A 26169-nucleotide genomic window follows, 5' to 3' on the forward strand; every position below is an offset into this window, starting at 1 on the left:
GTATGACTGCATTTCTTTCCCATCACCTAGCACACCTGACTTCTGCTCCATAAGAAAGGGAAACCATCATGCTCAACTTCCACACTCGTTACTGCTCCCTTCGCTTTCTCCCCCATACAGGCCTCTGATCTCTGCCAGTAACTGCCAATGCCAAAACCCAGCCAAATCTGCCACAGAAATCATTCTCAGGTGGCTCACTTGTAAAGCAGTTAAGGGGAATGCCCAAAGAGAGCTTGCTGCAGGGCTGGCAATCACTCCAACCTCCCATCCCTGTACTTCTCAAAGCGAGTACCTGCTGACCCCACTACAAGAACACGGGAGGATGACTCCAGCACCGCTGATCCATGTTCTCTGCCTCAGTCACGGAGCATCTAGCAAGAATGTTAGCCCGCACGTTAGAACAGTTTAGTAAAAAGGTAAGGCCAGACATGGTTAAAGGTTAACACAAAACCAAGATACACTAGCAGCCACTAGTTTACATGCTAGTTTTGACAACACCGCAAGTTTTTATCCAGGGCCACACTTCAGTGATAGGCCACATGCTGCTTTCTAAACCAGTGAAGACACCAACAGCTCATGGCATAACATAAGAGTGCCAAGAGTTTAAGATGACCCAATACCCAGGTTCATGTGCCTGCACACTGTCTGTCTCCCCGTCCCCTGTAGCTGCCATCCCTACATTGTCTCTCAGCCAGAAGACATGGCCACATGCTCCATTTCTTTTCATGTGAAGCTCTGCTCCACCACTTTAGAGCTGCTTTGTCCCCACGCAGCAGTGTCACATTGCTACAGCAGCAGTCTTCATGCCTGCTGGAGATGCACACGTATCCCGGTTTCACCTACAGCTTGCTGTAAGAGGGCTCCAAGGGAACACTGCTAACATTTACATCCAGCGGTGCGTACACGAGGACATTGAGAGAGGAGACAAGTGGAACAGATTTAGACCAAAAGCAGTGGACATTTATTCCTCATTTGTGCAAGAGTGTAAAGATGCATTTGAAAATGGATGGGACAGACCCCTGTGGCGGGAGAGCTGGAGGCTACAGCCTCTCCTTCAGTCGATGGCTTTGTTTACAATTCTACTAAGAGGAGATAAACTTGCAGACTCACCTACTGTCACACCAACGATGCTGGCAAATACACTTGTATACAAAGAAAAGTTTCAAACTACATTTTTCACTAGATTCAAGTGAAGACTTTGTTCAAAAAAAGACACATACAAGTACAATTTAAAACTGTATGAACATTTGCAAATGTTTAGTGCAAAGTAATTATGTAAAAGCTACATTTTATGAAAGTTTGTGCTGATGTGTTTGGTAGGTTTGTTTTTTGTTTTTGTTTTGTTTTTTTTTAACCCTTTTACATCCATTATTTTAGTTACATAAGGTTTCACTTACCTACAGTACATATGCATTGTGTTAGGTCCCATGCAAGTGGGAATAATACCATTAGGCTTTGTAAAATGTCACTAATTCTCATTTAGTAAACTGCTTATTTGGTTTAACAGTCAAGTTCCTGGCACACTACACATCCTGTTTTCATGTAAGTGCTTAAGCTTATGTTTGTCTTGTTCAGGTGCATAGCCTTGTGTGATGCAAACCAAACTGCTTCATGACTTCCAAATGCAACCGTTTGTGAATGCAAAAGTTTTAGAGAAATCCACCATTAGTTTTAGCCTGTAACAAACTGCTCTTAAAATTAAAAGCCTATTCACACAAAGTTATATGTAATGACTGTAGTAATCAGTTTATTACACAGATTAATCATTCTTGAACGTACAAGCTCCAGGGGAGCAGTTGGGTCTTTAAATATACACAAGTTTTCTGTCAAATGGATTTTTACCCTTACATCCAGAAAGACCTAAGCAGTTAAAAAACTTAAGAAAAATAAGAGCTATTAGCTATGTATTAACTGAGAAACCACATACAAACCAAAAAAAGTATGAAGGGAGAGAGTTGAAACAAATCAACATCACTTGATGCACTAATAGCTCCAATCCATTTAAATGTTGACCGGTTAAACTTAGACCTTAAACACAGGATGTGGGTACAGTTTATCTCATTGGTCATAACATTTACCTAAGGTGTAGGTCCTTCAGAATAAAATGAATACAGAAACAGCTTCAAGTTCTTCACCTTGCTTTTCATAACTGTTATGAGTTTAAAAGGATTCCACTTAAAATCCTTCACGAATCAGCAACACTGTCCCTAGAAATATGAGATCCACCATAACTCGCCCATTCACATTTTATTACCCAATTTAAATCAACAAGGAATGCTTTTAGGCTCACAAAGTTATGACTGAAGAACCAGCTTTTCACACACACACTTCTCTGCTAGGAGTCAATGTTGGTACGGGGAAATACAGTATTTCTATTTTGTTGTTCCAAGTATGTACAACACGCAGCACTGCTGTATCAGGTAAACATGTGCACAGGGGAAGATGAGGCGTGGGCTCATAGAAAGCAGTCAAATGGAAATCAAAAGGACTTTCTCTTTCAGAGTTCCCCTATCTTTATTTGTAGAGGTTATCCAATAATTTCTTTAATTACATCGCATACTTCTGAGTCCATTCCCGAGCTATTCTGTTGTACCTGTATGTATAAAAAGAGGATTTACTTAACATAGCATCTGAACAGTATTTCAAGTCCAGCATTCTAGTCTACACATGGCACGAACTTACATTCTCTCCAGTAGTATCATGAATTTGTAAAATTTAAGAGCAAACTGAAACATTAGACAAACAGGGGAAACAAGAAAGCCTACAGTACTTCATGGAAAAGAAATAACTAGTCATATTTACAACAGGAATACAAGATCTTTGTCAGTCAAGCCACAAAATAGAGCTAGCACAGGTCTGAGGGGAAAGTGTTTTCAGGAAGTCTTTACCTGTACCTCCCCCAGCCCCCAACTGCTGCATCCCTGGGGGAACTATTACTGCAGGTTTTGATTTTACCATTCTGGAAAAAAATAGATTAATGTGTCCCTCCCCCCTCATTCTTCTTCTTCCCTTAGAAAGTTAAGCCTAGTACCTGGTATCTACTAGGCTGCCAAACCCTGACAGGCTTGCTTCTTGCTACACATTGCATTTGGCTAGCAAGACAAAATTTGTCCACCAGATTTTTTTTTTTTTTTTTTTTATTCTGAAGGCACAGTATGGTCTACTTCCCAAGCCACCTGGAGCTTTTGCACCCAAATAGCCCTTACAGCCAGAGCCACTGCTAGAGGAAGCTCAGGGTACTTATGTAAAACAAAGCGGTTGTCATGATTAACAGTACTGCTAAAAGCTTATTTCTGACAACAGAAGGCAAGTTGTTCTTACTCTACAGAATTTGTAGAAAAAGCGTAAGACACTTATAGCAAGAAGTTTCCTAGTCACGTACATCAACTAGGTTCTTGTGCTGGAATTTAGTCTGTAGACAATGTTCTTTAGCTTAAAGAATCTGACAATCCACTCATAATAAACGCTCTCGCCTTCACATCACTGTTCAGAGACTAATCAAGAAGCAAGTCCAGTTATGTTTAAGCACAAAAATTACTTCCCTATTTTTGGAAAAAATAGGAAAGAGTCCTGCATACATTAAGTGCAGTCAGTCACTGTTAGCTGCTTGAAATACGTACTGCTACTCTTGCAGCTCTGATTAAAAACAGGATGCATGAACTTCTCTAACACTGCTTCTCAAGTATGCAGTAGAGTAAGCAAGTTTGTGGATCATTTTCCCTTCCTATCTTGTTCTCATCAGATGACCATGTAGCTTCAGAAATTAACACTACTGATCAGATCTGGAAGGGAACAGTGAGGTAGAAAAGTGTTTACAACGGTCATTAAGCTGTTGCCTTTAAAGTGCTCATTAGTGCTAGAGTTCTCTCCATTCTTGCCATTTACTTCATAGAAGCCTGGAGTCCTCCCACCCCACCTCTACACCACTTGTTCTTCCCTTGTGCTGTCAAATGAAGAAGAAACAGGGTATTTTTGTTATTTCTCTGCTTGTATCATTCCATTACCAATAGCTAGCATGGAAATATTCTTCCACTAGAGTAACTTGTTCTCCCTCTGCTGGTTATGTAGAATTAAAGCAGGCAGTGAAGGCTCTTAAAAGCTGGTCACATTCAACTTAGAGCTCCATATGAAACAGATTTGCATTGTTCACTTCACATTTTCATTAAATCAAGCAATCCTGTAATTAACAGCTACAACACTAATGAAAGACCATTGTGTGGAATGAAAATGCAGTAATAAAACCACAGAAGTACAAGGCCTCTACATCCTTCACTTCTACCGGCATATATACCTTCTTCCTACAGCAATGCAGTGCTGTTAAGATAGCGGTACTACAGATCCCAGGAAAAAAGTCTCTAAAGAGGCCACAGTTGAAGTGCATAAAGGCAAATCAAAGTTAACACTCTTTTCCAAGAAGCATGTCCTTTACTATTTAAGTGCGGATTCTGCTCTAACAAGAATGTTACATGTTTTTTGGCTTCCATACTCACTTTTCTCTATCTGTTTTGTAGATCCGTGCAATCTCAGGCACTAAAGGATCATCTGGATTGGGATCACACAACAGAGAACAGATGGACAAAAGTACTAGGGAGAGAAAAAAAGATACTGAATTAGAGTTTAAGTGCAGCTGAAGACACATGGAGAAGTCAGCCCATGCACTTGCTTCCCCTCTAGCCATTAGTATCAGCAAGATTTTTTTTTTAAATGCCAAGGAGCAGTAACCCCACATACTTCAGACAAGGGATTCTGAACAAAAATCCTTACCATTTAACTACGCAACTTTGCATGACCACAAGTTTTTAAATATCATCACAACAGGTAACCTCCTGGATAGGTGTATCTAACTACAGCCTTAAATCACAAGGCACGAGTCTTCTATCTGAAACCGTACCTGAAAGCCTTCTCAGAAAACATCCTTGCTTTTGCACTTGAAATTCAGCTTTTCCCTAAACCAGACAACCTCATTGTTAATAATTTGCAGAAGCACTAATCACAAGTCAAACAGCAGACAGGTCCAACTGAGATGAAGGAAGCATGAGCTGCTCACAGCTACTTGAGAACTGTTTAAAAAAAAAAATTGCTAGTCTTGCAGAGAATTAAGATGCTTTATCCAATTATTTTCTAAACATAAGGAAGCTGGAGACAGATTAATTGTAGAATAGTATTCAAAATGAATCAAGAGAGTGTAGCTTACTGCACTCATACCAACCACAAAGCCCTGAACTTTAAAGTTTCACTATAAATATATACTGTATATATCCCAGAAACCACATCCCGCTCATATGATGCCACTCAGCATAGTGTCAACCTTCATCCATATAAGGAGTCAGGAGACAGCCTGCAAAGCTACAAATAGCACGTGCACATTCCTACATTCACACCAAAGTAGAAGAGATGAGAAGGCAGTAAGTTATAAGCAAAGCATATTGGGACAACACGACATGAGGCATGTCAGGGACATCTTGCCCCTGCCTAAGAAATGCCAAACATTCCTTTGTATTGCTTTCTCTCAGCCTGTTTTAATCAAACAGTGCCACTCCGTACGTCCCTTCACCAATAGCAGCAACAGCAGAGTTGTCACAGTGCATCCCCCAAACAAGTTGGAGATGACAGCAGTTAGAAGTCTGAAGGCACTAAACACAAATCTGTTCAAACGTCCATCGGTTGGTACTGTGCTGTGGAGCAGGAGGCAGAGCTACCATGCTGAAAGATATCAGCTGAAAATGAAAGAGAACAGCATGCATTCCATAACTCTTTTGTTGTTTTGAAGATAGGTTAAAAGAGAGGCCACAAAACAAAGAACAACTAGATCCAGCTAGAGAGAAGGGGGAAAGCAGGTCTGAAATCCGCTGGAACTGGAGAAAATTTTTTGAAGTGGGACAAAAATGAAAGCTTCACTAGGTCTTAACTGAGCTAGCTGCTCAGTGATTAGAGCACCAAGAACCCAGAAACCCAGTTAGTTCAGTTTTCCTACATGTTTCTGTAGGCCCTTCACTAATGAATTATCAATTTCAAGTTAAAAAGCTTCTAGAACAAGTTTAGTAATAAACTGTTCTTGATTTAAGTGAACATATTTCTTCTACAATAAAGAACCTCTTCCTCCTTTTCCTGATTTTCTACTGTACACTTGTGAAAGAGTTAAGAGCTTAATTATTCTCTACCATCAACTGACACTTGGACCATTTATTCAACTACCTCTCAGAATACAGCTTCAGAGTAGGAAGACTTTTAATTTTGTGCTGGAGGCACATAGAAGCCACTAGTCCTGAACTGCTGCCCCTTAGCAAGGGACACAGCATGTTTAGTACCTGTGGCGCTCTCATCAGCTTCAGCGCTGTTTTTTTCCGCCCCATGTACACTGAGTAAAACTCAGTGTTCAGTAATGGGAATCTCTCTGCCACCTTACACCCAGCTGCTGCCAGTCAGTTCAGCTTCAAAACACAGTCGTTTCTCCAGCTATTTTCCTGTAGCTCACTTCTTTGTACTTGTCAGACTCCACTGCTCTAGTCACTGAAGTTTCTGCAGCTGGTAGGATGAGTAAAACAGCTAACATCTGTCCCATCCCTTTAACAGAAGCTGCAGGAAATCCAATCAAAGTTTTCTGGTCAACTATTATAATTGCTCCCTCAGGTTTTATCTTACCACAGTCCTTTAATAACCAAGGACTTTTCTGAACAAGATGGCTCACCCTTCATCAGCAGGACCATGTTGCAAGTCTGTCCAGTCCTCTCTGTCTACCTTCCTCAACCACCATAACACCCCTTTCCCCAACACTCATTGTACTGGGTGGGAGTTCCTGCTTGCATACCTCACATCAGCCTTGCAAAACACCCCCCACCACTGGTGCTCTAAGCACCAGACCAGGCAAAGGTGGTGTTCAGCTGTTGGTCAGCATGGGCACCAGGATAACCAGGGTGTTGTTTTGTGACCTCCAGAGCAACTGCAGTCCAACAGGCTGACGTTGCCCCACAAGTCAGTTTTGTCTGGCAAGATGGAACTCTGCCTTGAACAGCACCTCCTTTGCTGAAAGGAAAGGCAGAGTTATCCCATCCCAGTCTAGGAGTTTCAGCTCTTGGTTTACAGGCTATCAACCTGAGTGTACCATAGCTACTTGCTGGCCATTAAAAAAAAAAAATCCCACACTGCTAATACTCTTTACTAAAATGGGCTGTGGTTTGCTAGAACTCAGTCAGTAGCTAAATGCTTCCCGTGATGAATTCTTTCAATCTAGTCACTTCAAAAAACATTTCTAGATTTCATTCCTCAGCAGTTCACTTATTTTATAGGAAGCATCACTCCAAAAACATTGAATAAAAACGGACACAATTATTTGGCTTCAAGCTGCACTGCCACATTCAGCTGCTTTGCTTTATTTTTGTAAGCCTTCATTAATCAAAACTATTCTCCATTATGCTTGCTCTTGCTGGTAGCTTCACATCTTTCCCTTTTTATCTCTACAGCCTCAACAAGAAAAACATCTTTAACTGCATTATCCAAACTGGTTTAATTTTAATAGCCTGCTGAACCCAGCTATTTGTCCAAATAAACTCAGGAAGTTTCTCTCAAGTTTTTCTACCAGAACACTGCATATACACACGTTTTAGACCAAACAACATAAGCAACCTCCAGACCACTACGAAAAACCCCTTGGAAAAAGGTACCTTCTCACAAAGTTTAAGGAGCCAAGTGCAAAAGGAAAGAGGAGGTAATCCTTAAAAGTGTCAGTTGTGTATAGGAGTTCTTTGAAGCACCAGAGTAACTAATTAAACCAACACTGTGGAACAGAGAATCACCAGACCACCTTCTGCAATCAAGTATTATTGCAATGAACTTCATAGCAAAGCCTTCATATTTACTAGTCAAATGACTACAACATTAGCAGAAGAAAATTAGAAAATAATTCACAAAAGTCAAGTTTTGTAACCACAGAATCAGGCTGAATAATTACTCAAGACAGGTAAGTGACTTGTTTTCCACCTTGTCCTATTCATCCTGCATGACCATAGGCAAAGCTGCTCTAGTGGTATCAGTTTGACAGCGTGCCTTCTCAAGTCTTTCACTGAAAGAGATACAGTAGTATAAGTGTGCACTCTTCAGAATTTAAGTATGGATTTTTGCCAGTAATAGCAAAATAGATAAATTTTACTTCCCGTTGATTCAAGGGGTTCAAGTACAGAGTTATTTCTCATCTCTTTACTCTGTCAAAGCAGTCCAGTCTGTAGCAAAACATTAAGCAACTTAAAACATCATCAGTTTAAAGCTCCCTTTCATTCAAAAATTGGTTTATTTCACCAACCATGCAGCCTGCTTAACTCCAATACTTCAGCTGTGACCCCCATTTATCTACTGCAGACAACAAACACAACTTATCCTTTAGTGGGCTTCCTAATGCTAAGGACTAGCATGGACGAAGAACTTCACAACAACCAAGGAACTGTGAGAACCGAAGTAATCAAGTAGAAAGACTGCTAACAAAGTGTTTCTAAAAAAGTAATAGACTTAGCTTCCCCATAGAGCAGTGATACAAATGCAGTCTCATCAAGCAGAATGATCACTTAACACTTAATATTAAGAATGCTCCAGCAATGTGCTCTTTGAGGCACAATGAGGTCTACCAGCATAATGCAGCACAACTGATCCAAGTCTCCACTGCAAAACTTCCCTTTACAGAGTACATAACACTCCAAAATTCAAGGACAATCTTTCTCAAGGCAGCTCCTCTGTGCAGAGAATCATGCCATTTACAGCTTGTCAACAAGTTTAGCTACAGTTTACCACTGCATGATCCACCTCATCTTCTCAACAGCCTTCTGTGCTGTGCTCTTACACCACAAAGAGTAGTCTGCCATTTCTGATGAGCAATTTTGTCTTCCTGGTTCTGCCACACCTCAGACAATGTGCAAGTAGATGCAAATTCAATATGTAAACTCCATGGCTGAGTTTCTTCTGCTATGAAACAGCTCAATCATTAGTCAGGACAATCCATGAAGTCAGCTCTCCACAGATCCTTTCAGCACTAGCCAAATGAGCAATACAGAAAACAATTTAAATCCCCATCTGTCTGCTGGAACATCTATTGGCCCATACAAATCTAAGATGCATGTCAAAGCTCCTGGAACTCAGAGGTGAAGAGACTCTTTTATAAGCCATAAGACTCCAGCTCCAGGTGGAGGGAGTACGCTCCACAGCCAGAAGACAGACATCTTTCCTAGAGTTTCAACAGTGGAAGGAAGTCAAAGGTGCCTAGCAATTTATACATTGCAATTAGTTTCTCCTGATGTCAGGGATGACTTTATAACCAAGTGCATCATGCAGCTATGACACACCCTCCTATGTCCACAGCATGTAGCTGCAGCTGAAAGTGGTCTTTAGGAGCCAGGAGCAGCTGTGTATGAGGCACAGTGTTTAACACACCTTTGTACACATTGTGTTCATGTCCAAGTCAATTGGGCTAAGCTGATTTCTACAGAAGCTCAGTCCAGGTGATTACTGAAAAACTGTTTAAGCCTTGTTAGGGCATGACATAAGACCCAAAAGCTACACCGTCTAGTTTCTTTAGATATCAGCGCTAGAAAGGCAAGTATCAGTTCTGCGCTATCACCCTGTACTGAGACAGTGATCCCAGTTAATCAAGAAGCATAGATGCTTTTCATGCAGAAGCCTAAGACATGACAGGTAAGGCACAGACTTCCAAAAGATTGCCAAAAGCAGCTGATTATTATCTCCACTTTCTCAATGCAGAAGTCATCTTTCAAATACAAAACTCAAATCATACACTTTGTTTGCAAAGCCTGAATGGGTCTAATATCCATCACTTTCAGCTGTCCCCTTAACATGGGGTACTAGGCACTATAGATACTACTATTTAAGTCTAGCTGGAATTGCAAACAAAACTTGCTCCAGTAAAGCACTCATCTATGGGACACTTTAGGATAAGGAAAAGCAACTGAGGAGCAATAGAGTCTCCAGCTGATTCACAGCAGGGAGATAAAAAGCAAGCATCAATTCTTCCAAGGTAACAAGCTACCCAGAAGAAACATCTTAACTGGTGCGTTCTGATTCAACAGCAGTTTGGTGCAGTTACTGCTCTCCAAAGATGAGCCAATTTAGAATTCACCTAGGAGTAAAGGGTTTTCTTGGGCACCAAACAGCTTAGGTCAAAAACAGATCATGAGTGAAAGCCTTAGCTCTCTCCTTGAAGGCCCCTGCTGTCTTAACTTTTATTAAAGGCAAAGAGCAAATCATTAAATCAGTAGAATGAGAGGAATAGTAAGTTGCCTTTTAATAAAAGAAGTTATTCCTGTAGGCTCAACTCCTGCATGGGGCAAAAGGCCTCAGCAGAACCCAAGCCAGTCTTCTCCCACCAAAGGAAGGCCCATCTAAGCAAGCATAGAGACTGCATCAATAAAAATTTTGTTGGAAGTACCAAGGTGATGAGACAGTTACTTCATATGCCAGGTTGTCAGGATAGCAGAATGATACTTACTCAGCTATCTGTCCTGGCTGAAGTCACACAGTAGTCTCAAGATCACCATGTAATCAAAAAGCTCGTGCACTGACATGAAGCAGTCAGATGAAACAAGGAAATACAATTCTTGGCACACCATGCCAGTATCTTGAGTTCACAGTAATGGAAGCAGCCCATCCTGCCTGCTCTGCCCCCAGTGAATGACAAATATTATGCCAGTAAGTTCTTCCTAGGGAAAGCAATTTGTCACCCTCCTAGAGACCAGGCCACAGGCTCCGACAGTGCTGTGCTTTTTGATCCAGTCAAGTTTCTGAATGTGAAAGCAACAAAGTTTGCCAGCTCACATCTAATTCAGCCTGGTACTCTGGGGATTATGAAACATCTCTGCTAGCATAAATTTGAGCTTTGGACACACACGGCTGCTGAGGAATTCTTAATTCCATTTCAGAAGCTTTATCTGGCTGTCCTGCTTCTCACACCAGCTAGGGCTCCTCCTCTGCTAATCATCAGTCTGACAGCCAAAAGCCTCCACATCAAGGTCCACTAATACTTAGACCTCTACTCCTTAAAAATAGGAAGAAATCTGACTCCTGGGAAGAATGTTCACCTATACTACCACTACTTTTGAGTTTCAGGCCCCGGACCCTTGAAAGCTTTGAGGCATACACTTGTCAAAGTTTTATCAGCACTGACAAACATTAAGCTTGTAACTTTAAAACACAACTGAAAACACTACTGTCCAACAAGTTCAAGTGCTAACTACCAAATGACTGGTCTCTTACTGTGAATGGGCAAGATGTATCTGAGTAAAGCAACTCTGGACTCTGCTCCAGTTAAATCCTATTTCTTAACCACAGTCCCATTTCAAACTCTTCCAGCAATCTTACCTAGTCTCACAGGAAGTGTACCTTTAAATCTGAGCAGTTTAAACTTCTTGCTTCCAAGCAACTTGAATTCCTGCTAAGTCAGTTCAACAATTTCTGGTGACAAGAGAAGAAAAGTTAAGTTTTGCCCAGTGTTATCACAGACTGGTTGAGGTTGGAAGGGATCTGTGAAGATCGTCTTGTTCAACCCCCCTGCTCAAGCAGGTCCACCTAGAGCAGGTTGCCCATGACCATGTCCAGATGGCTTGAGTATCTCCAATGTGGGAGACCCCACAACCTCCCAAGGCAACCTGTGCCAGTGCTCAGTATCCTCCCAGTAAAAAAAAAAAAAAAAAAAAGCACATTTCCTGATGTTCAGAGGGACCCTCCTGTGTTTCAGTTTGTGCCCATCACCTCTTGTCCTGTCACTGGGCACCACTGAGAAGGGTCTGGCTCTGTCATCTCTGCAACCTCCCTTCAAGTATTTATATACATTGATAAGATCCCCCTAAGCCTCCTCTTCTCCAGGCTGAATAGTCCCAGCTACCTCAGCCTATCCTCATAATGGGAGATACTCCAGTCCCTTCATCATGTTCATGACCCTTCACTGGACTCTCTCCAGTACATCCATGCCTTTCTTGTTCTGGGGAGCCCAGCACTGGACACCTGCTCCAGGTGCAGCCTCACCAGTGCCAAGCAGAGGGAAAGGATCACCTCTTTTGACCTGCCAGCAACACTCCTCCTAGTGCACCCTTCTTTGCAGCAAGGGCAACATCTGGGAAGCTGCGCAAGTAACTACGTTGAAGTTGCAAGATACAAGAGAGCTGAAATGCAAGAATGACAGTTTCCCTTAGAACCCTAACTCAGCACAAATGGAGAGACTGATCCATGCTATGTGACAAAGTCACACCTGTCCACCAGTTATCTGGGTAAGCATTACAACAGGCAAATTAAAAGCCAAGAGGATGATCAGAAACCAGCTTCCTGATTTTGAAAACTGCACTGTGAAGATCAGGTTCATTTAGGTTGCTGGGTACTTGGGAATTCCCCCCCAGGAAGTCTTAGTGAAGCAATTCTGGAACACCTGTAAGAGCAAAATCACAGAAAATTCGCACTGCACTGGGCATGGAAGAGTTTGAACAGCATGAGCTAAACTCTTGAATGAATGAGACTGAAGTTACTCACTGCCACTCACCAGGCAGGGTCTTCCAACACACTTAATATAAGCTCCATGGTTCATTAGTTATAAAACACAATGGGGAGAAGTGGGATGGGACAGAGCAAGTTAGCCTGACCTTTACTGAAGTACTTCAGTTTAGTATTAACTCTTGCACACCTACTTGCTAAATTCAAGAGAAAGTGGGATTTTCCAAAGTGGCTGAGAATATTTATCATCATGTTAAACCACTTCATTCTCCTGTTTAAGGCAACAGGGATTCTTATTTATGCAGACTTTGAGATGACATTTTTAATTTAAGCCTACACATTCTGTTTAAGCTTTGGAGTTTAAATTAACCACCAAGGTGTGTTTAAGACTGTATTTTGAGATGATTTATTCTACAATAGGTATTCTTTAAGGAATACTTACTTCAGAATTACTAATATAAGCAAGTTAGCTATTCTACTGAGACACTCAGTGTTGTTCTCCCAGTTCTTCAGAACCTGTTTTAACAAGTCCAGGAGGGACAAACATTTAGAAAGACTGAACCCAAGATACTAGTCACCTCTACTATTGTAGCCAAGATCACTTTATCAAGTTGCTTACAGAGGGAGAGAAACTTCCTTATTTATTCAGTGGAAACAAAACTGCTCCAATAGCCCCCACACTCAGGCCTTCGCTATCTTACCTAGCAAAGAGGGCAGGGGCAGACTCCCAAGTGAGATACTCCAAGTGCCCTCTGGAGCAGCCTACCATCCTCCAGAACACAAGACGACACGACCCCTACCTTTACCACTGAACTGGGATGACTAAGTAGCACTGACGTTATTTTTCCACAGTCTTTCCACCAAGTAGTGGCACTATAGATTAAAAAGAAGTCACTGCATACCCCTTCACCTTTGTGCTTGCAGGTTAGGGCGAAAAACATGTTTGTGTACCACACATTAACTGCAACATAACATCTAGCCCATGCAAGCTGCTAACAATGTTGCCTACCAGATGCCTCAGGAGGAGGAAACTGTGTAGGATAAGCTGTTTCCTAGAAGGACTGTTTCTAGTCTTCCCCAATTTCTCCATCAGTGGAAAGTATAATTTTTTTATAGCTGTGTTCTAGTTATCTGCTCACATTTTAAATTCAACCGGTTTGCTCCCAATAGCATCCCCTTTTAAAGGGTGGCACAACTTAGGAAATACTCTAAGAAACGTACACTACAAATACTAAATTGCTGCTTTGGAAGGGAGGTAAGCTTCATGCTGAATAACTTATTATTCACTTTAAGTTACCTAACCCAACAGCTCTTCCTACTAGGAACACATTTATTCTTTGATAAGGCTAATCAAAGAGTTACTAGAGAGCTGAAATAGCCCCAAAGTCTCTAATGACACAATTCTAACCCGACTGAAAACAAGATTTACATCCTAAAAGATTCAAGTTGCCTTTGCGGAATTTATAGCTGTTCAAGATGGGAATGCTTCTTCTAAGTATCAGCTCTCGCTTAAGTTGAGGTCTGCTTTCTGACAAGACATCCCTGTTACTTCTGAGGGAAATACTCTGAATTTCTATGAAGTCACCTGTAAATTTTTTTGCTGCCTTCAATTCCTTCATGAAACGAGCACCAAAGAACTCAGACAAGATTGTTTTCTCACAGGTTAGATCTGTACATGTTTTGTGCTATATGCAGGAGAGTTTGTGCATTCTTATGAACTCTTCTGCAATGAGTGAAAAATGATCAGCAATATAAAGACACCTAATCTCAAAGAGCATACTTTAAGAGGAAGATGGGCAATAGATGGGCTAAGTAGCACAGAATGACCACACTGATCCCATGGCTTACTCTAGCTAAGCCACAAGGATGCAGTTTGAAGAGGGTAAGAAAAAGGAGTTCAAGGCAGAAAACAGAAGGAGATGGAGATGTTAAGAGCATACTGCAACTGTATTTGGGTTGCAAAATTAATGTTACAATATATTCTGTGAGAGATTAAAGTAGACAGCCATTAATAGGCAGCGCACTGATGCCCTTAACTAGCTGCTTAAATTCTTGCCCCATCTTTTTCCAACTGTCCTAATTCCAGTCTACCTTCCAGTATTTCCAAACATACTATCACCCCACTGCCTATACAGTTATTTCAGACTCTCTAAAACAAATGAAAGATACCACGCCACATTACATATTCTTCAACTATAGTATTCTAACCAGTTATACAGTTTTAATCAAAACATAATAGATGTCAGTACATAGTACTAACTTAGTGCTTCTAACAGTAGCCAGTACTTGACTGAAAGCATTTGTAAGGAAAGCTGCATCAACCTGACTATCATTTTCCCTTTACTGACACCATTTCTTCAGTTCTTTCAACTCACAGTGAAGACTTTCAGCTTCGTACACTAGCAAATTCATTTCTGTCAAGAGACAAGTCAAGATACTGTTTTGCCTTTCCAGCTGTTTCTACAAATGCAGAAGCCTTTAGCTGGACAGAGGTGGCAGGAACTTTTGTTGAGTTCAATAAAAGGGAGACAGTTCTGATGTCCAAGGGAAGGGTACCAGGACTGATCTGTCTGAACCAAAAAGTGTCTGTGAACATCACAACATCACAGCTGGAGAAAAGAATTACAGGCAACAGGATAGCCTCATACAGCTGGGACACGATGTGAAGGATGCTGTAATTAAACGTGGTAACTGCAGCATTTAATTACAAAGACAGTGTGAAGCTACAAAACAGAATGGTCAAGACATGATCCATGCACAGAAGAGAACCACAAGTATTCCTCAACAGCCATGGCTAAATCTACAAACTAGATCTACAGTTCCAATAGCCACAAAAGTCAATAAAATTCAAGCCTGGGTCTTCAAGGTGTTTAAAGCCTCCTATTTACATTAAACATCAATACTGTTTTACCAGGCAAAGGATATATTCCAGTGCCCCACAGGCTAACACAATTCACAGGGACCAAGACTGTTTTAGCTAAAAAAAAAACCCCAAAACATTAAGATAGTGCAAGCTAGTTAAGTTTTGAAACGTTTTAATAGTCCATGTCATTGAAAGCTTTGTTAAAAAATTACCAACATGGAGTTCTGATGTTCCCTTGAAAAAGGGACTTTTTTTTTTTTTTTAAGATGACAAAGAATCAAAGCAGCTTTACTGTTTTTTTAAAGCCACAGCTATTCCCCTACGTATTTTACTTGGTGTGCATCTTGAACATTGAAGTCTTCCATTGTCATATACTAAGTTTAATTTTTTTAGGTTTTTTTTTTTTTAGTTAAAGTGTTCGGACTCTGAGTAGAGGTGGCAAGACTACATACTTAGTGTAGTAAGACTTATCTGATCCACCGGCAAAGTTGAACAGCCTCCCTATGGTCACAGGGAAATTGGATGTCCAGAGCACCCTACACTCATGAATTGGCTGTAAGCTAGATGTAGAGTCACAAAACTGAACTAGTGACCAGAGAAATGGTTGACAGCAGGAATGTAGCAGTTTTTACATTCTAAATCCAAATCAGTAATTCATTTCAGCAGAGTAAAATTAAATGAGCATTGGAGGTACCTTTTGAAATAGTTAGTGCTGGGGACCACTGTGATCGTAGAATATCAAGACAAATGCTGCCATTACTGTTAATATTTGGATGATAGATTCTTGTTGTAAATGCAACCTGCAGAAGAAGGAAAATTTCAGTGTAGGCTCACAAATACACATTACACCACACAGTAATGAATAGATTTATGGTACAAGCCACTCACCTTAGGTGGTTTGAAGGGATAATCTGTTGGGAAGTGAATTGTCAAGAAAAATACTCCACCTTGATAGGGACTGTCATTCTGTTAATGAAAAAGAATCATTGGAGTTTGAGGAGTTATTACAAGATGACTAGTCATGAAAAGCTATGAACATCAACTCTCTCATACTTACTGGTCCCATTATTGTAGCTTGCCAATGGAACACTGAAAAAGAGAAAGATTTACTTCAGTTTGGAGAAGCTCAAGTAATGAACTACTTTCTTCCAGACAAAGCAACACAGAAAAGTCTATTTTAAAAACAAAGCCTTCTCAAAGGCTGCAGGGAAGCAAGCCAAAGAATTAAACAGAGACAGAGCAAAGTACTCGACACTCCACATTCACTTGGTCCACACTTTGGCATTGCTGTGGTACCACACACATGCCCTGCAAAAAATCCCATTACAATAAAAATCCAGACAGTTATAGTCAACTTTTCAGACCCAACAAATTTGTGAGTTCAACTTTGTAGTTTCTAATGATGCACCTGAATCAAAGCCCAGTTTCCAATGACTGCCCTCTTAGAGCAAGCTACAGCAAAAGTACAGTATGAACTCATGCTTTTCTTAGGTAGGATCGCCGCTACACAGATCCTTAGTCAAATGGAGAGTAAACCTAAGCTTTGTACGTACCATATGTAAAGAGGTAACCTAAGCCAGTGGTATCTTGACTGAATGTTTAAGCTTAGTCTCCACAGAGGTCTCAAGATGTCATTCAAGCAGCAGAAAGCAATACAAGTCTTAAGAGAATGCAAAAATGACAGTCTGCTCAATACTTAGGACCAGGATGTGCTAGTACACACTTTAGGTTAAATGGACAAAAATTAAATCTCACTCGTATGCATCTGTCCGAAGAGAACATCTTAATCTGGTAATACAGAAGATTCATTAAGAACATCTTTATGCTGCAGAACATAAGGAAAACAATCAAAGCTGTTAACCTGTATGAGGCATGTTAGGAAGTTCTTGGGTTTCCTGCATTCTCCAAAGGCTCTAATGCTAGCCTGTGCAAAGAGCACCAGCCTAAAACATTATTTGTGAAATACCAGGGGAAGTTTCCTTCTGCATGGATGTCAGCTACATCTCATCTTCAGAACTGGGGAGCAATACAGAAGACTCCAGTTGTTGCAAGGCAAGTCTTCAAGCCACAGAAGTTGAAGTCACCTGCAGCTGTGTACTTAACTTGCAACTGGTGTCTACAGCTTTCAAGACTACCTGGGCCAAAAGTAATTTTGGCCCAGAGTGGCACTACTTGTAATTAAAAACTGCTCATGCTAGATTAGAACATGTGGTACAGGTATTACAGCTGGGAATGATCTCATACAAGGTAAAAAAAAAAAAAGGAAGAGTGGGAACAGCCCTGCCAAGGCAAGGGGAGAGGAGTGTTTGGTTAGAGCAGCAGGTTTGTTACAAAGGGTATTGCAGCTGGTAACACCAACTAGCCTTTTGAGAAACTCTACATTCAATGCAGAGTCAGGAAATCAAGACAGTGGCTCATGCATTCATATGTAGCATTCACCCATTTTAAAAGGGTTCAGACAGCTTCACAGGAAGTCCATATCGCCTGTAGCAGGACACTGAGAAACCCAGAACAAGAGGACAAAGGGGCAGCAGAAACCCAGCAGTGAAGATTGTGGCTAATCACAGAAAAACCACCAGGAATTTAACAGGCATCAGTAGATGCTGATAAGATTCACCATGACTGCACTGAATACACAGACAGCACTGGACCTTAACCTGTATACCTCTGCACACTGAAAACAGAAGCTGATGTAACAAACTATTGTCTTATACCCAACCAGAAAGAAAAATGCTTTCACAGTTAATCTTAACATTGTACAAGCTTGAAGGGTGGTTTGGTTGGGTTGGGTTTTTTCTCCCCCCAACTCCCACCCCAGACTCAAGGAAACTGCTTGTTTAACCTAAGCTTTAGAGTCTCACAACACTCAGGACAAGTCTGATGAACTAAAAGATGGATTTGTCATGCAGAGCTTATTTCAACTGATTCTTTACTTTGAAGTCAGCCATTCAAAAAGTTACTTACAAAGTAAAAGGGTTGCTGACTTTCAGTAACTAAGCACAGGTACACATTTGGAAGTGAACTAAGCCACTGCATAGCACTCTGGAAGTTCCTAGTGTAATCCAGTCCCAAGCATATTTCCAAAACAAAGGCCAGAGGTGGTGGAAGAGGGCTAAAACTACATTACCAAGAGAAAGAAAATCCTGTCCCTACAGTTAACAAGGCAGTAACAGCTCTTCACTTCCCAAAGTTTATGAACTACAGGGATGAGAAGCTTCTAACTGGGGACAGTTTACATTGGCTGGACTAGCCACAAGATACCACTTTGCAAGCACAGCATGTCCTGAACTCTGAGACATGTCATTCTGACAAGGCAATTGAGGCAGACCTAGAGGCATCTCAGAGAAGGTACCTGTCTGTTGCTGCCACTGCTATCCACTTACATACATCCCAAGTGTCAGTCTCAATAGTGAAAGTCTTTCATTAGAGGTCTTTCAGAAAGGTGGCACAAGGAGAACAATCAAATATTACTTTAAAGCTTTCTGCATTCAGTAGTAACTTTCCATTATAAGCATTCACCAACTTCTGTTACCACCTCCTCCACCAGGCAATCTCTATCACCTTTGATAGTCTTTGGAAACTATGAAGTAGTTTATCATGTCACAAATCCCATTTCTTAATTTAATGGAAGAAAAGCCTCAGACTGGCTCTACATCTTAGTAATTTCTCTTCCATGAAACTACAAGCTTCTTTGAAATACTATTTTGAAAGCAGAAATAAGTTGTGAATAACTAGAAGCTTGACACTACTGCTAAAAACCCTCAAAACCAAACACAGCTTTCACTTGTTTGAAAGCATTGCTGAACAGTAACATCTCCACTAATTTCAGTATTTTCATTCTCAGATTTCAAGTGCTTTTTTCAGTCTAGTCCTAGATTTCTGTAGGAATGTGTAAGTTTCTATACACTTCAGCTCTTCTGAAGAGGTCAGAAATGATTCAGAAAGATCTTGGCAGCTAATTTTTTCCTTTTAGAAAGGATACCTAAGCTTAGAGCTCTTGGCGCATAGATGGAGGGTTTCCCTACTTAAATATCCCCTACTCTCATGAGCTTGGATGCTTTGCTGAACAGCACACTTGTCAGAGTGACCAGGTTGCACAGCAAGTTCAATGCATGCTGTTTAACAGGCATCCCAGTCAAAGCTTCCAAGTGTTCTCATGTAGCCTTTTCTACAGAGCTGCTACAAGAAACAGTATAAACACATTCCCTCATCTCAGGCATTTTATGCGTTAAATGCCAAGGCATTTAATGCATAATGCAAGTACCTGAATTTACATCAGGGCCCATGGTAAAGTTACAAAGCAAAAGGTGAATTTGCAAGTGTTCTTGTCTCATTGCAAACATCCTACTGCTCTTGCTCACCTAAGCTATAAACAAGAGTTTAATGCTGCTATAAAAAAAAAAAAAAAGTAGTTCACCAGAAAGTGTAAGATCCTAGTTAATATGGAAAAGACTGTACAGCTTGTAAAACCACTGCAGTTTAAAGGCCTCTCAGAAAACCACCACAAAGTACATGGCAACAATTAAGTTGCCTTATTCACAGCTAATCAAAGCAGACTGGGGAACATTACCTACAACTTAGATAAAGAAGCATCCATATAAACACCATTAAGTCAAGTCACAGGATGTATCTTGCCCTCCTCCCTAAGCAAAAATACACACACAAGGTGACAGGAGATCTTACCATAAAATGATATTAGACAAAAAAATTCAGGGTAGGACTTTAAAGACTGCTTTTTGTCTGCTTCAACACAGCTCATGGAGCTTCAGGAGGACACAGTAACAACTCCAAATGACACACCAGGTGAACAACCTTGCACAGGAAAGACGACCAGCTGATGTGTAGGTCAAGAAGACTGTCCTAGGCTATCCCTTATATGGAACCTGGCAGGGCCAACTGATTTGAGTACAGTTTTCAAAAATAACAATACTGTGTGATTTAAAGATGCTCCACCTGCACTTCCTGTCTCATACTAAGCAGCTATGTCCATATCAAGTGACAAGTTAGTCACAACAGCAGGATTTAGACATTCTGATTTTGCTTATTGAGAAAGCCACAAGTAGTATTCCAAACTGAGTGAAATCCTGCCTAAAGATTAAGAGCCAAACCTGTTTGTCAGTTCTTATACTCTGGTGTGCTCTATAATACACTAGCACAAACCAGATTAAAGAACAAGCAATGTTTCCAGTGTTCCTGTAACTCATTTGACCACACTAACTATTAAACTTTAAAAAAAAAAAATCTAACATTACTTCATGATTCAAGCTTTAATTTACCAACTCGTTTTCCTTCTGTTCACATTTTAACCTCTTAGCCCTAAGGACTACACATAACCCTCTTTAAAAAAAATGTTAGTGTTAACTAACTCCTGTGTAAAATATAGTTAAACTTGACCTTGCTGTACTAGCACCTAGTATTTGGAGTAGATTGTTTTACTTCTACAGGACCATGTGACTACACCACATACAGTTTACACGTCAAAGAAGTTCAGAAAGCTGCTTGCTGGTTTGGCCACAGAGCTACTCAAGTTTATGAACTTCATGCCCTATGAGAATGCCAGAACAGTTAATTCAAAAGATGTAACTCAAGATGTCCTCAGTGCACAGAGTTGCCCTATCAATAAAATGGGAGTAACACGTCTCCCGTGATATACTAGGAAGGTATTAGGAGATACAGAAGAGCAACAAATTTAAGATTAGTACGTGAAGTAGTATCTAGTACTCTAACCAAAAGAAACAGAAGGGTTCTCCTTGCTAAGGAACTGGACATTTCACTTCAGAAGAAAAAGGAAAAAAGTTAGAGACTGCAGGTGTTTGCCAATAGTAGCATACTTACTGTCATCACCAACAGGCCCTGCTGAACACTGTGCTGGAGGATCACGTGCCAGATCATTCAACTCCTAAAAAACAGGAACAGTTTATTTCATTTAATTTCAAAACTAATCATGTTATTGCTTAAAAAGCTGTTAGGGGCACCCTGGCTACCGTTCTTGCTCATGAACATAATGCTCACACTAGCGAGTCTCCTGAAACCACAAGAATGGCAACACCACAAAACTAATACCCAGGACCCCAGAAAGCAAAGTTGCACCTTAAATCCAGGTAACACATTTGGCATATGCATCAGTCACCTCTCTAGGTTTCTACACTGTATTAAGTCACAGCAATACTCATCAAGTCATAGAGTCTACCAACTTCGCCTTCACTGATAACAGAACTTAAAGAGATCCCAAGCAGTACCAAGGTATTACATATTCCACTATCTCCAGGTCACAGAGAGACAAGATGGCCTCAATCCAATGACTCTCAGTATCAGCCTTATTTTATCCCCTGTATTGCAACAGCTCACAGGCTGCTCCAGCTATAGTAATCTAGTTTATAATCTCAAGCCTGCAGTATCCTTTTTGCAGTATACAAGACTTCAATAACCTATGGTTGTTTTGTCTCCAAATGTATGCATCAGTGAATATAGGTGGTTAAATGGAATAAAATGCAAGGCCTTCTGTACCTATAGAACTGCTAGCCTGTGAATGGAAATCCTCACTTTTCAAGTAGCTGTGTCAGTCAAATTTTCCTCTGAAGAAATCCTATTATGAGTCTCAATTGCTCTGGCTGAACAGGTTGAGTAATTCAGAACACTTCTGACTATACCAAGTTTCCATTTGAAGCAAAGTTTCAGCCCAGATCAGAAAGATAGTCCACACATTGTCACCAGAATTACCAATTCGCTCAGGAAGTGGACATTTAGTGGGAAGTGCAAATAGAGTAAAACTTCAAAGTCAAACTTTGCCTGTTCTATTTCTGGCTCAGCCACTGACCTGCTTTGCATGTGGGCCCAAACATATTAACTTTTTTCTGTGCTAGCTCAGTCTAGAAAGCTAAACATAAACACCAGACAACCATTATGAGGACAACTAAATGCAGCATTCAGGAAACACTCCAATGCTGCCGTTGGCCCATTGTGCATTCAGCTTTCCACCTCCCAGCCTGCAAGGGTTACCAGCAACAGGAATCTCAGATACCAGACTTATCTGAAGCTTTTGATAGACAAAACATTTAAGGACAATGATCAAGACAAGCTGATTGCAGGAATGGAAAAAGCTTGCCACTTAATGGCCTTTTGTTATTTACAGGCAGTATTTAAGCTCTTGAATAGATGATCTCTAGGATTTTCCAGCTTCTACTTCCCATGAACTGGGAGGCCACCGCTAACCAAACCCTCTTCTGTTGCAACACAAGAATGCTGCCTTACATCAAACAGGTTAATCTTGGGATTTTCCCCTCAGTATGCAGTCCCCCAGAAGTCTTGCAGCGGAGATACAAAGCTTTACATACCCTGACTACTTTTTTGCATACACAAGTTTGGTTTTGCTCTCAGCAGCTCCCAACTTCTTAAGAGCCCAGCTGAAAGCTCCTGACTTGACACCAGACTACTGAAGCTTTTCTAGTCCTCCTACTGAACTTCTTAAGAGTGCTGACCCATACAGACCTTGCTCCCACACTTCATGGTTCAGCACGGACTTGGACAGGCATAGATATTAAGCATGCAGCACCTGCTGAAGAGCCTACTCCCTCCTGAAGGTGGGGAGCATCTCCAGGTATCCTCTGAAGGAGGAAAGCCCTTCAGTTTTGTCAGTTATGCATGTCAGTTCGGAGTAGCTAACTTCACCCAGCTGAGGACTCCCTCCTTACCTCCTGGTTGCAAGTATCAGTTAGAATAAAGATCCGTAATGCATTCTCCCTCCCCACCAACACACTCCACACCAGCTGCTGTACACCTCTCTGCTTTAACTCCAGAACATTAAATATGTTGAGTATCATCCTGAGCAACAAAAGAATACTGCTCCACCGTAGAGAAGTGCATGTACTATAAAAGTTTTCAGATAGTAACAGTCTGAAAAATAAAGAGTAGCAGACTGCACTGTGCTCTCCTTTAGCATCAGTAAGCCAAGAAACACCTTGTGCAATCAGTGCAGAGGAACATGCAGCCACTCACAACTTCACCAGCACCTGAAGGACCACACACCTTCTTCGTGGTCAGTTTAGTCACAGCTACAAAGAATGAAGTAATTCTTCACATGCACAAATTCAGAAGTACAGGCATGAAAACTTAGGAATACACTACTCTTTCTAAAGGTGGATAGAGTACAGTCCACTTCCAAATACTATTGGACCCTAATCTTCTGGAAAAGACAATTTAATGCTACAGTACTCAAAACCCCAAACACATCTATTACTAAAAAACCCCCACATCTAAACCTCTCTTCCTTACCACTTTCTCATCCCCTTCACTCCTGTTTTATGCATAAATACAATGCAACAACACTAGACTCAGAAGGAGTACAATTGTAAGAATCCATGTTCTCCATGTAATATCACAACCTACTATGGATTATATTTAAGAACCCAGCATGCACCTTCCCTGCTATAAAGGGGAAGAAGTTACAAACAGAGGCTGCAGCTTGACAACACATTCTACCACCTAGTAGAATACACAGCTCCAAAGCTGCCCCAACAATCACCCTACATCCCGCTGCTCAAAAGCGCCGCTTCAAACTGTGTGGAACAACACACCTTCAGTGATACCACGAGGTTAAGTCTCACAACAGATGCAGAGGTAACAATGAAGTTCAGTTAGCAGCAGCCCTGTTTCTCATCAAAATACTATTCCTTTCTCTTCAATCTTCAGCTCCACCTAGCAGGAATACTTTGGTTTTCTGAAGCCGTATATAGTATCTCACTGGAAAGGGCTGACTTACAACACTCATACCACTTGTCTCAGTGATGCAGCTCTCACCTAGGGCAGCATTTCAGGTTCTGCTCTATAAATTCAGATTGAAACATCACAGATTAAAACGCCCATGTAAAAAGCAATGCATAAGCTCCTTGTGCTTGGAAAAGTTTAGCAACAACTCTCAATTCAAGCCCCAGTGTTGTGGCTTAACCCGGCAGACAGCTAAACACCATACAACCATTTGCTCACTCCCCCACAGTGAGTGGGGGAAAGAAACAGAAAAAAGGTAAAACTTGCAGGTTGAGAAAAAGACAGTTTAAGAGGACAGAAAAGGAAGGGAAAATAATAATAATACTAAGAGAATATACGAAACAAGTGCTGCACAATGCGATTGCTCACCACCCACTGACCAATGCCCAGCCAGTCCCCAAGCAGTGGGCTGCCATCCCCCAGCTAACTCCCCCCAGGTTTTTTTATTGGTCAGCATGACATCATATGGTATGGAATATCCCCTCGGCCAGTTGGGGTCAGCTGTCCCCCCAGCTTCTTGTGCACACCCAGCCTCCTCGCTGGCAGGACAGCACGGGAAGCTGAGAAGTCCTTGAGTTAGTGTAAGCACTGCTCAGCAACAACAACTAAAACATCAGTCTATTACCCACATTTTTCTCATCCTAAATCCGAAACACAGCACTATACCAGGTACTAGGAAAATAATTAACTCTATCCCAGCCAAAACCAGGACACCCTGAGATACAAAACCTCCCAGCTTTTGTAGAACAACAGCTTGCATAACAGTGAGGAAGTTGAAACTCCACAAGACACCTCTGGAGCACAGTCACTAGCTGCAGTAGACTACCAGTTGCCTCTGCACACCAGAGAGGGTAACGCATTACCGGATTTCCCAGCAGGGCGCAGATGATCGCTTTAACATGCCATTCTCTTCAAGCTGCCAGCATGCTAGAAAGACTCCCACTACTCGCTTGTCAGACCTGCAAGGCCAAGTTTAAAAACAGGAATGGTAGCTACATACACAGCTGCATTTATCCAGGTACAAATGGAGAGGAGCATTCACTGCTGCAGCACAGTACCAAGCTTTTGCATCTGTCCGAGAGGTTACTTTGCCTTTTGAAGGCTCCTGTGCTGTTTCCAAGGTACTGCGAGCACAACACCAAACCTAGCAAGGTCTTTGCTTCCAGATGTTGCTGAGGGACACTCTTGAGAACCAGCTGGTTTGTAACTCAGAACAAATGACTCTGGAGTTCACATAAAACTGGAACTCATAATACATGGAGGATTCAATTACAGTTTGGTATCATCTACAAACCAGCCATTACTGCATATATCAGATCCTAAGCTGCAAGGCCTGCTGTATTTCCCTGTGATCTGGGAAGGCTTGCTGGTCAATGATCAAGTCTGATCTTGACAATGCTGATTTTAAACCAAAACCTGAAGAAAGCTGTAGCTGGTAATCCATTTGAGACAGTTTCTGATCCTTAAGCACATGCAGAAGGTTTTGCTTTAGGAACTTAAAAGTGAAAACTCAAGCTGCCTTTAGAGGAAGTTTCCATTGTAGTTACTCAGCTCCCAGAAGGCTACCTCACCATGAATTGCCTTCTAGCTGGAAAGGCCACTTACAGAACTTTCTGCCATCTCCCCTACAGCAAAACACCCCTGGGGTTGGGCCAACTGCTGCAGATCATACCATTAACTTGACCCCTCTTACAGTTAAAAGTATTAATTAGTTGCTCAGCAAAAATGAGGATGTGGAAGCATGGCACAAAGCAAAGCAAGGTTCAAGGTGTCTTGCCCAAAGGCCAAGTTGAATGAAACTACTACCATTACATCCATGAACTAGATATCCTAAAAGCTACAGAACTCGCACAAGAAACTGACATTTAGGCTCCAAAAGCAGATTTAATTGTGTTCCCAACAAGACAAACACCTCCCTACTCAGGGGTTCCAGGAAAGCATTTTAAGGAAGATGGAGTGCGCTGATGCCACAGACCCCCTAGCTGCTCTTCCCAAGTCATGAAAGGCATTAGCTGCCAGGGGGCCCTCAGGGCACACAGGAAAGCCAGTGCCACAAGTCCCACTCA

At 41.4% G+C, this 26169-nt stretch overlaps 1 protein-coding gene across 3 annotated transcripts in view; it reads right to left on the bottom strand.

Moving 5' to 3' along the window:
• Positions 1–938: 938 nt before the first annotated feature.
• The window catches only part of UBE2D2 (ubiquitin conjugating enzyme E2 D2), a 32575-nt gene continuing 7344 nt past the window's right edge, over positions 939–26169 (bottom strand). For all 3 annotated transcript variants that reach the window (XM_041119359.1, XM_029998399.2, XM_029998400.2), the window contains 6 exons: positions 21176–21239; positions 16398–16429; positions 16229–16306; positions 16035–16140; positions 4491–4584; positions 939–2593 (listed from right to left, as the gene is read on the bottom strand). In XM_041119359.1, the coding sequence (XP_040975293.1) occupies positions 2548–2593; positions 4491–4584; positions 16035–16140; positions 16229–16306; positions 16398–16429; positions 21176–21239 (420 nt within the window). In that variant the 3' untranslated portion in view covers positions 939–2547. The remainder of the gene's footprint in view (positions 2594–4490; positions 4585–16034; positions 16141–16228; positions 16307–16397; positions 16430–21175; positions 21240–26169) is intronic.

This window comes from Aquila chrysaetos, chromosome 22 (genome assembly GCF_900496995.4).
Source record: "Aquila chrysaetos chrysaetos chromosome 22, bAquChr1.4, whole genome shotgun sequence".
Taxonomy (NCBI): domain Eukaryota; kingdom Metazoa; phylum Chordata; class Aves; order Accipitriformes; family Accipitridae; genus Aquila; species Aquila chrysaetos.